The sequence below is a fragment of the Notamacropus eugenii genome, chromosome 1, assembly GCF_028372415.1.
Source record: "Notamacropus eugenii isolate mMacEug1 chromosome 1, mMacEug1.pri_v2, whole genome shotgun sequence".
Taxonomy (NCBI): Eukaryota; Metazoa; Chordata; class Mammalia; order Diprotodontia; family Macropodidae; genus Notamacropus; species Notamacropus eugenii.
The window spans coordinates 295,963,817-295,979,640 of NC_092872.1; the positions used below are offsets into that span (position 1 = coordinate 295,963,817).

Below are 15,824 nucleotides of genomic sequence, written 5' to 3' on the forward strand. Positions count from 1 at the left end.
AAACATCGTCTCTCCTCACTTCCACTTAATATCCCCAGTTTTCTTCAAAACTTGGTTCAAGAGCCATTTCCTATATAAGACCTTTTCTGATTTCCAGAAGATGTGTCTTCTCTTCTAAAATTATCTTGTACTTAGTGTTTCTACCTATATATGTGCATGTTCTCTCCCTTGCTAAAATAAAAACTCTTTGGGGCAGGGCCTCTTTTGTTTTTGCCTTTGTATCTCTAGCATCTAGCATAGTACCTAGCAGACTCCTAATAAAAGTTTGTTTATTGACTGTAACTAACACAATAAACTTTCAAATTAATGACACAAATGTCTTCTCCCTAAATAAGGCCTAATTTGAGTAAACTTTGAATAGCATACTTTGTGATAAAAACTTAGTCTAATCAGTGAATCTGACAAATTTTGTTTAAGAAAAATTCTCTTTTCATTACTTTTTACTACTAAACCTGAACTCTATTAAGTGGAACATTTGAATTTATGAAAATAACTGCTTCTAATCAAGTGATATCATGTTTCTACTTCATTGCATTAGGAAGTAAATAATTTGTAAACTATATAAAACACCATGAAAACTATCAGATTACATTTTTGCTTCAAATACCATAGCCATATTTTCAAATTCATAAAAGATACTAAAAGTTATTCAAGTAATACAGGAACTTACATACAATTTTATAATCTCACTGGAAACAAAGCCTAAACATGGTCTGTTTCCAATGAGATTAGAAAATATGCCACTACTTTTTAAAAAAATTTATATATTATGGTGAAAAACACATTTCACTCAGTAAATTCTGAAACTTACTGATGAATAAAATAAACAATTTCTTCCAAAACAACAAATTATTTGATAATATAACAAGAATGATGCTTGAGTCTAATAAAATGCCAAAGTGCTAAATTCTATCACTAAAGAACTAAGAATACAACATGGCAGCAAATCTCATACTGAAAAGTGTTTAACTTTTAAAAAAATCAAAGTCTATTTAATAAACACAAAGGGCACATGGCTTTATCATGTTTCAAAAAAAATAATAAAAGAACCTTTCACAAAGGTTCATAAAATTCACATATGCTAATGGATTACATTAAATGCCGTGAATTGTTTAAAAGATTCTAATCTCATTTATCATAGTGAAAACAATTTGCTCTTCATTTACCTACTTCTTTAAATAAACTTCTAAAATGTGACTCAATGTTCTAATTCTCAGAAATACAGAGCATAAAAATGGACAAAATTTGTGAGTTAAACCAAAGTGCAGTATACGCAAGTATTACAATCACAAAAAATCTCACAATCAAGGAAAGAACTTAATCTTTCCTTATGCCTCACTCCCTCCTGATTATTCTTTGTTCTCATAACAACCTTCTAATCCCTCCAACCCTCAGTATTTTCCCAAACTGCCAGCACTGCTCTAGCTTCACTTTCCTCCCTTCCAAACCTCAATACTATTTTTAACCAGTTCAACTCCACGTACTCTTGAATCCCTTGTCCCCCTGTCTAATGGTGCCAGGCTCATCTTTTTTTAAAACACTTCCATCATCTCGTCTAATTCATCTCGCATGCCGCAGAAAGAAGATGAGAAGACAAACTGCAAAACTCTCCTGAAAGGATATATTACAAATCTACTTCATTTAACTTCAACAGGGCTCTCACTGTAACAAAAACACCTTTTATTCTTCCTTAAGATGTTATTTCACTCACCATTAGAAGATATTCCAAACTTCTTTCCTCAAACCTTTCCATAAAACTTTTCACAGCCAAGGGCACTGACTATTTCTTTACTGAAAAAATTAGGTCTATTCCCTGTGAGCTCCCTCTTCTCTTCATCTAAAAATCCCTTGGAATCATCCTGCATTCTCTTCTCTTCTCTTTTCCTCCAGCCTCTAATAATGAGGTAGCCCTTCTTGACAAGGCCCACCCCTCTACAGGTACCTTAAGCCATTCCCCTTTCATATTATCCAGTGGACTGCCCCCTCAATTACCCCCCCCCCTTTCTCTCCTTCTAATGCACTAATTCCTTTCCTATTGCCTTCAAGCATGCACAAGTCTCTTTCAATCTTTAAAAAAAAAGAAACAAAAAACCTTCACTAGACTCTACCCACCATCCTTTCAAGCTATCATGATATATCTCTCTTCTTTTTCTCAGCCAAACTCCAAGAATAAATTGTCTACACTCGCTGCCTGTATTCTGTATTTCCTATTCTTTCATTCATTGCTCCAATGCTTATCACTCTGGCTTTACTTCACTAATTGAAACTATTTTCTCTTGGGTTACCAGTAATCTTAGAATCGCCAAATCTGATGGTCTTTTTTCAGTTCTCATACTTCTTTGTGTCTCTGCTATATTTGATACTGCAGACCCTCAGTCATCTCTGCATTTTCATGACACGGTTTTTCCTTCATTCTGTTCCTGTCTTCTCAGTTTCCTTCCATGACTCATTATCCATACTGTGTGGTCAAACTATAGGTGTTCCCCAAGACTCTGCCTTGGACACTCTTTCTTTTTGTTGTTGTTGTTCTGTCATTTTAGTCATGTATGACTCTTTGTGACCCCATTTGGGGTTTTCTTGGCAAAGATACTGGAGTGTTTGCCATTTACAGACAGGGAAAGCAAGGTAAAGAGAGTTGAGCGACTTGCTCAGGGTTACACGGCTAGTCTGTGGCTAGTCTGAGGCCAGATTTGAACTCAGAAAGATGAGTCTTTTTTGGCTCAAGGCCTAGCATTCTATCCACTGTGCCACCCAGCTGCATGTATTTCTCTATTTTCTCTTTTAGTGACTTACAAGCCCAATAATCTCTACCAAATCAAACTATCCAGCTCCAATCTCTTCCCTGAGTTTCAGTCTCACTACCTATTTGGCCTAACTAAGTGGAAGTCTCAGAAGCATCTCAAATTCAACATGTCCAAAACAGAACTCATTCTGCTTTCCCCAAAATCCACCTTTCTTTCAGACTACCTTATTTCTATTAATGGAACCACCTTCAATCTTTCTGGTTTGTAAAGGGGTATATTTTCTCTCACAGCTACGTACCCAATCATTTGTCAAATCTTGTCATTTCTACCTCTATAATATATGTCAAATCTAATCCCTTCACTCTCTACTCGCACAAGAATTACCATGGTACAGGCCTTCATCATGTTAACCTAGAATCCTGGATTACTGCAATGGCTTCCTAATTAGTTCTTTCTGGATTACTTCTCTTCCCACTCTTATTTATCCTCCACTCCACTACTAAAGTGACTTTACGGATCCCTCCTCAAACTCCAATAGCTCCCTATTGCCTTTACGATAAAATATAAACTCTATTTCATTTTTACAGCCATTCACAACCTTGTTCTAGCTTCATTATAGTTCCCAGCTTCACTATACTCAGTATGCATTCTCTTCCCATACTCTGCAATCTAACTAAAGTATCCTTTTTGTGTTCCTCATACACATGGCTTTAAATCCTATCTCTGTACCCTTTCACCTGTCATACCCCATGCCTGATAAACATTCTTTCCTCACATCAGCCTCATAGAATACCTCTACTCCTTCAAGACATAACTGAAGAACCAACTTCTATGTGAAGTCCTTTCTGATTCTCCCAAGTGCTCTCCCCACTTATATTTAACTCCTTTGAAATAATTTTGCAATTATTCTATCCATACTGTGTATGTGCGTGTGCGTGTGTGTGTGTGTGTGTAAAACATGCTATCTCCCCCAATAAACTGAATACTCTTTGAGAACAGGAATTTTTTTTCTTTTCCTTTTTTTGGGGGGAGGAGTGATGGTGGTCTTTGTATCCACAGTGCCCAGTACAATGCCTAGCACACAGAAGACACTTTAAAAATTCTTCTAGAAAGTCGGCAATTCTAAAAAATTTGTACTTCTAGCCTTTGTTAAATTATGTAATTATATTTGTAGTGTGTAGCTATGCTAATTAAAGTATCCCAAAATTAAATATTAAGACTTTAAAAAAACCCAGAAGACATGAATCACTGGAGTGCAAAGTCTTAAATATGATTTACAAAACTAAAATTATTTTCTTAGAACCTATCACATTATTCCATACACACTAAATTCAGTGCAAACTGTGGCTTACTGTCCTCCACAAGGTGAATAAATAAGTATCAGTAGATGATTCTCAGACAAAGATTTAATTATTGAACTTTTTATTAGTAACTTCTGTCATCATGATATTCAAAAAAAGAAAATTACCTTATGAATTAACCTTTGAGATAAGTGACTTGGAATGTTGTTCAAACAAAGTATGTTGATCTTAGATGTCTTAGAATGTTGCTCAAACAAAAATAACCTAATGTGTCTGTGACAATACAAAAAAGATAAACATAAAGCACAGGCAGCCTCACCTTAAACAGGTTGTTTTATAAAAGTTGATCTATAAGTTTGAAGTTTGGAATTTAACACACATTTTCAATTTTTAAAAGTGCTATAAACCATCGTCAGGTTTCCAGAACAGCCTAAGAGCACCTACTTAATCAATAAAGACACTGAACTATATTACAGGGTAAAGAGACGCTCCTAGAAACCTAACCACCACACTATTTGCAGAGGAAAACACATTCAGAAAAGGCATTGTTTTGGACGGAATGTGGTAGCACTGGTAACACTGGCACCTGGCCATGTTATCTCTCTCTCTTAAATCCTTCTTCATTTGTGGCAAGGAGCAGAAGTTTGGGGAATGCTTCTTTCAAGGATATAGCAGATGCCTCACAAAGCATCGACTGTCCATTTGTACACCAGGGAATAACTATAACAGGAAACAACAAATAATTTCTAAAATTCATTTTAATTTTGAACTTGCTCAAAAAAAAAAACACCAAACCCCAAAACTAACTTCTTCAAGCAAATTATAGATAAGCTTTTTCTTTAGGCAATAATATGACTCCTTAGTTATAATCCTTTATGACAGCCTCAGTGATTTTATTTATTTGATCTATTCAAATCCTGTCTCAATGTAAAGTCAATTATTAAATTCCCAAAGCTATCCTTTAACATAATTCACTCCCAGAAATTGTATATATTTCAAAACTTAATTATAAACAAACTTTTAAGCTGAAGGAAAGTTTCAGAATTGCCATGAAAACAATCCTTAATAAATAGTTACAAAGTCTGGAAGTACATTTGAAAGTTCAGCATAAATGTTTATATTACTACTATTATTCCCTAAAGAAAAAGCTTATTGGCTCTCATATATTTCCAAAGCAGCCATCTTATCAAGTTATGATTGTAATACTTTCTTCAGAAAACTCAACTCAATTATATGAGGCCACAAGGTCTCATTCTTAAGTCTAGAACACACTCAAAGTTAAGGTTCTCAAAATACTAGCCAACTTACAATGTGTATCCGTACTCTTGGTTAATTCATGATTTTTAATTGATTAACCAATATCCAAAAACATTAGTTAATATTATTCTGACTGAAGAATCATCAAATCTGCTCATGTTCCATGCATTTTCCAAGTTCCAAAAATTGATGAATATGTAACGAGTCCAATTCTGAAACAATTTAAAAATTCATTGAATTTTTCAAGGATATCATAGCAATTTTATCCAGACCCCAAATTCAATCTACTCCCCCATATCCTTGTAACCTGTTTCCATTCTTATTTTAGAAAGTCTATAACTTTGTCAATGCTTCAATCCTTCTAAAACATAGAATTATTAAAAGAAAAATTGAATTACTACTTTAGTTTTAAGTTTAAAAGCTTCAGTTATAAAGCACATCAATTAAATTACCTCAAAAACAAACAGAATGAGTGCTAAACTTAGAAGAGTTGAGTTCAAATTGTTCCTCTAATCTTGGTTGTGTGACAAAGAAATAAGAAAAATCACTGGGCTTCTATGAGTCTGCATTTCCTTACCTAGAAGAGTTGAGTTCAAATTGTTCCTCTAATCTTGGTTGTGTGACAAAGAAATAAGAAAAATCACTGGGCTTCTATGAGTCTGCATTTCCTTACCTAGAGAATGAGGAGGTTACTTCCTATTTCATATTTCAGCTCAACTGGAGGAGATCAGGCTTTACTAGATACTGCAGTCTAACCTAATAAGAGTCTTTCCAGAAACTGACTATAACAAGTATCTTTACTTAAAAAGTTATGTTTGCCAATTTTTTTTTTAAAGTCCTCTGGTTTCTGCTGCTAATAAAATAGGCTAGAAAAACCACTAATGAGTGGGAAAGGCAAAAAAATCAGCCTAAGACTTCTTGCTTTTCATATTCAATGCTCAGCAAGCACCTAGTTCTAGAAAATGCCAATTTACAGAAACCAACTATTGATTAGAAGCCATCAGAGTCCTTATATTTGGACCACTTCACAATTAGCTATAATCTTCACTGCTACTTAAAACCAGGCCAAACCTCTCCACCCTCGAGTAACTAGAAATTTTGCCACATGCCCCATAGAAGCCAATCAAATAATTAAACTACACTTCCTCAAAAATTATTTTGGATAAGACTACTAAATCAATTTCTAAAACATTAGCATCTGAAATAGTTTCATAATTTTGAATTACTCAAATCAACATTTTCTAAATTGGCTCATGGTCATCTGTGTTCCTCTTCTCTGGCTCTCTGGGTCTGCCTCTCTCTCTGATGTTTAGTTCTGGAGCTACATTAACTACAGTAATAGATCATAACAGATATTGACTTGAAAACTACTGGAGAATATATTATGTAAAAATATGAATTACAATTACATTTTTAAAAACAGGCACTGTTGGTACACGTGTACTTGTGCTACCTAGTTTCAAATATCTGAATGAGATCATTTCTGATTACTTTCCATTCATTCTCTCAGTACTACTTTGCAACTATATGCACCACTTTTGTTTCCTTTTTATTCTTCTCTTGCTGTTTATTTTCCCCTTCCTTTTTTATTTATCCCTTTTCATCTTCTCACCTGCTTAAACCTAGACATCAGTGGCACCCATGGCATCACTTGGTCCCACTAGTAATTCTAAGTCCTAAAAAGGGGACTAATTTTTATTCTGTAGGATATAAGAATAATGCTAGAAGAATTCTTATAATCATAAAGGAAAAGAATTTTTCTTTTGGCTGAATGAATAATTCAAATATTATCAACTTCTGATTATTTGTATCTCAAATTATCTGCTCATAAAGTGAAAGCTTGTTCCCAAAACTAATAGAATACAAGTAGTACAGAATCCTTACCACTCTGAGACCATATCCCAGGCTAAGTTACACAGCAGAACAACTACAATTATCCCTTCCACATCACGCAGTTAGGGGCAGGCGCCACCACAATTTGGGAAATCTGAATAACATTTTTTGGTTCTATATTCCTACCAGAGAAGAAGTCTGATTTTTTTGTTTCTTTTATGGGATGTTTACAGTACCTTACTGTAAAATTTGGGTTAAATACTTGGTCATAGGCTCTGCTCTGCTGGCCTTCACAACGTCTTCTGCAGCTCCCTCAAAACTCCCCCCAAATTCCCATTTCTTATGCTGACCCATAATATAGAGAAACCATGATGGGGAAAATTGCATCGTGGAAAGGATAACTGTAGGCAATTAGGCACCTGACCACCTTTTCAAGCACTTTACTACCAAGTAGAGGTATGGCCAAGTAAAGGTATGGCAACTTCCCCACCCAAAAAGTTAAGAACAACCAAAGAGGCTATATCAAAGGCAACAATTTTCAAATATTTAATTCATTCATTCCTCTGCTACTAAAACTCAGTTTTCAGGAACAAGATTTCAAATGACCAGTGAGGTGCAGTGGATTATAAGTTCTTTCCTAGTTGAAAATCAGGAATGGCTACATTTTTCCTCTTCATGCTTCATTCTCTTCCACACAAAGAGAGAAAATTTTAAAGGGAATAATAAAAAGTCAGAAAGCAAACTGATCCAGAGGTATTACAATTTTTATTACTAAAAATTACTGAATTCATTACTGATGATTACTGATTTATTACTAAAGATTTATGGACCGTGCTATACTATTCCTACATATGTTCTCAAAGGGATTTTTTGGCTCAAGTAAGTTCCAGAATATTAAATGAGCAAGGATATCAAAAGTGGGTATGTTGTTCTAAGATGTATTATAGGGAGACCTCAGTTGTGGTCTCCCCATGTAGACAAGTTAGCTTTGATCTATTCCTAGCCACAATCTGTAAAGACTAACCCTAGTCAATCATATTGACAACTAAAACCATAAAGCATGGCAGGTGTAAAAGGCTCAGCAATGCAGGATAGAAAAGCAGGTTTCCTTACCTAGGTCCATTGCTGTCTTTTCTCCTGGTTGAACAGCTGTCTTTTTCAGGTTTGGTTCCGCGATCACAGAGTTCATTGGCACTCTTCTCTATAACTTCTCCTTCATCAAGTGCTCTATGCAGGCGGTAATTGACCATCTTCAGAACAATGAAGATAGCAGCTATCACTGGACAGTAAACTGCTACTATAATCATGGAAGAAGGAAGAGCCTTTGAGAAAAAAATGGAAGACAAAATACAAATTATTTTAACCTATGGGAAAGAAATAAATCAAAATATCAATCAATAAGAATTTTTTCAAGCGCCTATTTACTTAGTACTATACTCCAGATGCTATGGGTTATCAAAGTAACACAAGATTGTTCCTACCCAGAAGAGACTGCCATTTAGTTAGAGAAGAAAGAAAAATATACATTAAACCAGGGATTAAACCTGAGATCCCTGGACTTTTTATTTAATATTTGATAACTATTTCAATATAATTTATATCTTATCTAATTCTATACAATTCATTTTATATATTTAACAATACTTTGAGGTTGTCCACAGGCTTCATCATAGGGGTCCATGACACAAAAAAAGTTAACTGCATTAAACAATTACTAAACATAAGATATAAAAGAAATATACACTCAATATATACACACACACACACTCTCACATACGTATATAAAAACCAAATCTGTGATTAAAGGTACTTACTAAGCAACTTCTCTTAGCTATGCAAATCACCTGTCTTGGAGAGTTGCCTGGGAGCACTGAGAGAATAAGTGATTTGCCTTGGGTCACACAGTATGTGTCAACAGTGGAAGTTAAAATCAGTCTTTTCCTGATTCCCTGGCCATTTCTCCATTCTGTACACCAGGAACTCTCTCATACATAATCAAAATGTTATGCTACACAGTAAAAATAGAAGATAAGGTATAGTGTTGTGCTTAATCATATGAATGTGAGAACTCATGAAATTCTGAACTGGCAGCAGAGAAAACTACAAATAAGTTGTCTGGAGGATACCTTAATATTATAATACACTAAATATCATCTATGTATTTTTGGCACTCACCTGCTATATACAACTATAAAATAAAGGCTTTATTTTGACGATAACCTATAATTTCAGTGGTGGAAGAAAATTAACATATTACTATGGAAGCATTCAACAGTCTTCCATACTAGAAACTTGTGACAGCTCTCTACTAAGCTAGAGACTTATAGTGGCAAAATTATAGCTTTCCTATTTGACTACTATTAGGTTACAAATAAAGCTTTTTTGTAGGGAAATATAATCCAAATGTAATAATTTAGACACTTATATGATATAAATTGCTTTATTTGGAATGCATGTAGTCCTCATTATTCAAAAAAATCAGTAAAAATCTCAAACAAAAACCATTAGTTGTTCTTTTATCTACAAAGATATAGTTCTGCTAGAAATTTCAAAAAGAAAATTTCAAAATTTCAAAAGAGAAAATATTAAACAATATTCCATGAGTTATGTAGAAACATGGATTAGAATTTTCCTCTCAGACACTTAACTAGCTACGTGACAACAAACAAGTCCCAATCTCTCAAAGTTTCAATTTGTGTATCTTTTGTATGTTTTCAGTTTATTTAAAATAGGGATAATTCTTGTACTACCTAACTCACACGATTATGAGGAAGGGACCCTGGAAACTCTGAAGCATTATCCCTATAATCTATCAAAAAAGATTTTAAGACAAAGATGTTGGATTATATCAGGTGAGTAGAAATGGAGATGATTATTGTAAGTTAGGGCTAGAAAAGTGTCATGAGACATTTCTGGAAAGAGAAAGTTGTTAGTAAAAAACTTTTTCTCTCCCTCTTATATTCCTGAACTGTGGCTAGGTTCTGGGATATAAAAGGACAGACAAGAAGAAAAAAAAAAAGAAGGGGGAGAACTTTTTCCCCTCAGATCTAAGAGAAGGTCACTTCACTGATTATAGAGGGGGCTGTGTCAGTGAAAGTTTCAAGGCTTGTACTTTGGAACTAGACTAGCTCATGAAAAAGGAAAAAGTTTTTGTGTACCAGGTCACAACCAAAAAGTAAGCTGAGCTTGACTGGAATATCTAGCTAAAATTTAGGGAATCTAACAAACTAAAGTTAAATATTAGTCAATTATAAAAATAACCATTTTTAATTTGAGTGTGTGTTAAAACTGGAAATTTGACAATCCATTATATGAGACTCCTATTTATAAGAAATAAGTTATAGAAAGTTATGGGTTCCTTCCAAGGTTGTGGAACCCAGAGTTGAACTAAATTAAAACATTTACTTAAGTGTGACAATTGCGGTAGATTAAATTTTAATATCAAACTACCACGTTTATAATCTTTGACAGTGGACTGGCTGGAAATAATGGCCCCCTTAATATGAAGTGTTTGGAATAAATAGTATTTGTGTAACATAAAATACTATAGTCAGTATTAAAATCATAACCCAGATTCTGTGTAATATCACTTGGAACATAAATCCAAGTAATTCATTCTGGTCTCATTTTAAGTGAAATGCCTCTCCTAATTAGATGTTTAAGATAAGTCAAAATTTATTATATGAGTTGGCACTAAGATAAACTGGGAAAAGAATACAGATCTGAAATGTGTCAACTGGGTGACCTTTAGCAAGTTACACCAGTTTATTTCACATGAGTGCAAAGTGACTAAAACAATGCCTGGCAGAAGGCAGTCACTATAAATGTTAACTATCATTATTAGTTCCTTAATTAGATATGCCAAGACGCCCAATTTTCTATGTAAGGTAATATGGAAATGCATTCAACAGAACTGGAGTCACTTGATCGGTAATGGGTTTGTTCTAAGTTTCAAATATGTAATACTGTTTCAAACTGGTAAATTTTTTTTTTATCAGTTATGTTATTTTATCAGCCCTACTAACCCTGTCTTATAATGTTTTGTAACTGCCATTTAGAAAACTGGGTATTTCCACCTTTGCCTATAGCTGAGAGGAAGTTATAGTTAATACAATTTAGCTACTACTGAAGAATATTTATAAAATGGTTAACTATTTGGGGTTATTGTTTTAATGTTAAAACCTAAAATTGGTAATTGATTACTGTTTGTGTAAAGAAGGGGATGAGGTGAAAGCCTTATCCAGATTGGTTCTTCCCCTTCAGAACAATCCTCAGGGTTAGTGTATTCCACCTTGGAGGAGGGGTGGTAGTGTCAAAGAGCACAGTCCACAGAAGCTCTAAAGATAGATGGACTGGATATCCCCAACTCCCCTCCCTATGGAAGAAGGCCAACGTCTCTAATGTAGAGGTATGGGGGGGACTGAAGGCCCCCTGTGCCAGTTACCATATACTGGGGTCCTAAAAATAAACAAACTGTGTCTACTCTGGTAGATACCATGCAGAATGCATAGTGCTATATGGAAACCCAGAAAAATATCCTGGCAAGTGGGTACCCACAAAAGGATATGAGGGAAAATTCCATCAGTTTAGAGGAAAAACATCATGGGGTAGACAGACAGGGGCATCAAGATCAGCCCCTTCTCTGGGTTCCCTTTAGATTTTCCTTATTTTGTAAACTTGCCAGGTTCCTGAAAATGATCTGTGTGGGTAAAGTCATCAACCCTGGGAAAAGAATTTGTTAGGGTTATGGAGTTCCTAAACAATGAATTTGGCTTGTTGAGAATTTGCAAGTTTATACAGAAATGATTTCTAAGAGAAAGAAACTTGAAAGAACTTGAAAAAAGAAAAAACAAGTGAAAGATGTTAAGTGAAATCTTTTATGTACATGAATCCTGGTAAACTTTTATAACTTATTTGCTCCTCCATAAGAACAAAAATAACTGTATCCAGCCCTAAGTTGTGATCAGTGAAACTTACCATTTTAAGTAAAACCTCTTGAGACTGTACCTGATTTTATTTTGAGGTATAAACTTAGGTATACTTGTCTGATGACTCAGTAATCCAACATTCAAAAGAAGTGTCACAAGCTACACAGAGTGAACATGAACCTGAACTGTTCCAGGTAGAGAGTTACATCTGGGAAAAGTTAAGATGACAACCTTGGCATCAGCCCCAAGATGGGATCCTCCTGTCTTAGTTTCCCCATCGTGTTTCTTTGAAACGGAATGTTTCCCACCTGATAATTACTGAGTCTAGTTATAAGGTGGAATTATTACTGCATGACTGCCAAACTGTGAGTCTTACCTGAAATCAAACATAACTAGGGATGCTTCATCCTGGTCATATATGAGCCCTTAGGCTTAAGCCTGAAAGACCAGTTGGATGCTGGTATAATCATGTCCCTGCTTTTTCTTTTTATGGAAGATTTCTATCGTCCAGAGCAAGTGGTCAGTAAAAGATATGAGCTCAATGCAAGTATGTGAGATCTTGCTGTTTTCAATTTGAATATGTAGTCATTCCATATTCCCAACAAGTAAGTAAATTAGTAGATTTGTCATCTGTCTGCCTGCAAAGTCATGTGAAAGATTTAAACCCTGAAATAAAGCATTATTCCAGACTAATATGAGAATAATCAGGCAAAGATAAAATAAGATCCTTAAATGTTTCATAATGATGTAAGAATAATTGGGTACTGGTACAACTGACTGAAGGACCTAGCTAGTATTCTATTAATTAATGAAACTAAATCAGAAACCTGTTCGGTTTGGTCTACAAAAAAGAATTTCAATGCAATCAATTTTCTTAGAGATAACTTACAGAATATTTTGTGTTACATTAATGGAAAAGTCAATTTCATTCAAGTTTATTACTAATGTGGAAATAACACCTGTTTGTTGTGCATGTCCTATAGTACAAACATGTCTTATCATAAACAACTTATTGATACGCACTATTTTGGAATTATTTAAGCATCCTTCCAAGTCTTTTATTATAACTGGAATAAAGTCAAACTCTTACAAGTAAATTCATTTGTATATGTACTTATAAGTAAATTCATTTCCATCCAGGGGTGGAAAACTTCTATCAGCAAGAGTGCTGTTACTTATATTTCCAGGTACAGGACTAAATCTGCAATAGCATCTGGTCCTCCTAAAGGATTAGAATCAGAATGGAAACTTTTGAGAAAGTAACACGATCAGATAATCCTATATGTCAAATGTAAATTATTCCAATGGGACTCTTGGTTTCTTTATTTTCCCTCATTCTAACACCATTTCTAATTATTTTGTTACTCCTTATATTTGGGCTCTGCATATTGAACTTGCTTGTCATATTTGTGTCTTCCAGATCTGTAAACAGTGGATACCAGGCCATACCTGCCCTCCATTCCCTGGATACTGCATATGCTCAGTTCTGGTCAACCTCTCACCCCCCTGACCTAGGCAAATGGGCTAGTCAATGAAATGATGAGGTTTTTGAATAGGATATATGCTGAACTTTGAGCACCCTTTGGTGCATATCCTGGATTATCTCATCTACCTGCCCACTTGGCACATTTCCTCTGTAAAAGCCTTAGCCTCTCCTGGTCCTGTTAATGTCTCCCTTAAGGAGAAGAGCGTCACCCCTAATATATGTCCTTGATTGGTTTGGAGTCTATATCTGAATTCTTTCAAGATGACACCATGACACATATCTTGCACCTCAGAATAAATTGTTCTCTTACCATGAAAAGACTACTGGGCTGACTGTTGAAAGTGGTGCATTTTATTCCTGGATTCCAACCACCTGACTTTGTTGACCCAACTTGTCTAGGGTTATTTCTAAAGTTGTTTATGAATGCAAAAAAGACTCTAAAGAAAAAATAACATTAAGTACAGGATGTTTCTTTTAACTTCTGAGCACTGAAAGGAGTGAAAAAAAAAAGGAATCTGAAATAAAATGCCAAACTGTAAGCCAATATCCTATGAGTGGTAAGTATTTCCCGTTCAAAGTGTGGAAGTGACTAACTCATTTTATGCCACATACTTCAGAAGTAATTAATTCCCATCAGGGGTTATCCTTAACATTTCCAGGCTACAGGAGACATCCGTGCTAAAACAACTCTATTCTCCAAATGGGTGAACAGTGGAAATAAATGCAACTGGGCTCTTTTACAGCTTTGTTTAAACTTGCCCTCTGCACTATTTGCATTACTTCACTAGGCTGTCTGCTGGCATGGAAACAGCTCATATATTAATGTCAACAGATTAGAAAATCTTGTTGCAATTCAGTTTCTGTAAAGAGAATTTCAAAAATTAACTGGCTTTATATCCTTCTAGTGGTTGTCTAGAATGAAATATTAAAAAAATCTTAAAACTAGACAGCTTTTCCTCAATGAGTTTTATATACTCACGAGCAGATACCACAGGATGTTTTTATAACCTGTATTTATAGAGTTTTAGTTATCTCTTTCAAATAGCATTAATCTAGACTCCAGTCTTTGAAGCAGCAGATCTAGTAAGGACACTCAAAATTCTTAGAAATAAATTATTCATAAGTGACCAAGATGGATTTCTTCATCACTGAAAAAGCAAAAATTTAAGTATGAAAGATTCTACAAAATTAAACTGTTTACTTTCTGTTGACGACTAGCAAGTAGACCTTCCAACTCGCTGAACAGTAATTTATATTAATTCACATTTATTGATTCTCTAGGAAGCATATATATGCACAATAACATAATATTTATTACAGTGTTTAATATAATTAACCTTAAACATAACATTTTATTACAAATATAAACTTCAAATTAATGATGATGAAGGAACAAGGTATAACTTTCCCTTAGGTATTTAAAACCAGGTTGATTATTGCAAACTTATTGGTGTAGGGTATACAGATAATGGCCTTTGCTTTATTCTCTTAAACATCCACAAACTATTTTGGAAATCCTAACTGCGAAGAATCGATACTTTTAAACTGTGGGGCTGCATAAGACTTTTGAAACAAGGAGATCAAATCAGTTAATACTTTAAAAAAAAACTCTATTCATTGGAAGGACAAATACAAAAGCTGAAGCTTAAATACTATGGCCAAAAAATGAGAACACAGGTCTCACTGGAAAAACTCTGATGTTGGAAAAGATTGAAGGCAAAAGAAAAAGAAAATGGCAAAGAATTAGATGAAGAAATAGTGCCATGGAAGCAACAAACATGAGATTGGACAGATTTTAAGAGAAATGGAGGAGAGAAGGGCCGGGCATGCTATGGCCCACAGGGTCACAAAGAATCAGACATGACTGAACAACTGAACAACAACAACCTACATAGAAAGCTTTAACATAACCATTAAATGCTTTCTTTTTTATCCTTTTCCACCCTACCAACAGTACTTAAAAACTGAGCATGAAGCTACTATAGCTGGTGATACGGTAAGAGAGAAACCAGTTGGTTGATGCTGAAAATATATCCTTCCTAAGTAATCAATTTGGTCAATATGTATTAAAAAATACATGAAAGGAAGAAGGCTCACAAAGTAAAGACTTGTCCTTACAGATCATAATATGTCCCAGGCAATTAGATAGAAACAACTAAAAGTATGTAACACCTCTCTAGAATAGTTTTCTCTCAGAACTTCATCCTCAGGTTACAAACAGTACCAATACCTGCTTCACAATTTTTAGTTTCTGTTAGAACTGGTACAAAAATAT

General features: G+C 34.6%; 1 protein-coding gene across 6 annotated transcripts in view; it reads right to left on the reverse strand.

The window, feature by feature from the left end:
* Positions 1-15,824, reverse strand: part of PCNX1 (pecanex 1) — a 242,677-nt gene that overhangs the window by 177,040 nt on the left and 49,813 nt on the right. For 5 of the 6 annotated variants that reach the window (XM_072629242.1, XM_072629241.1, XM_072629239.1 and 2 more), the window contains exon 2: positions 8,249-8,457. In XM_072629242.1, the coding sequence (XP_072485343.1) occupies positions 8,249-8,457 (209 nt within the window). Of the gene's footprint in view, positions 1-5,353; positions 5,452-8,248; positions 8,458-15,824 lie in introns of those variants that run through there. The other variant, XM_072629240.1, reaches the window with a different exon arrangement.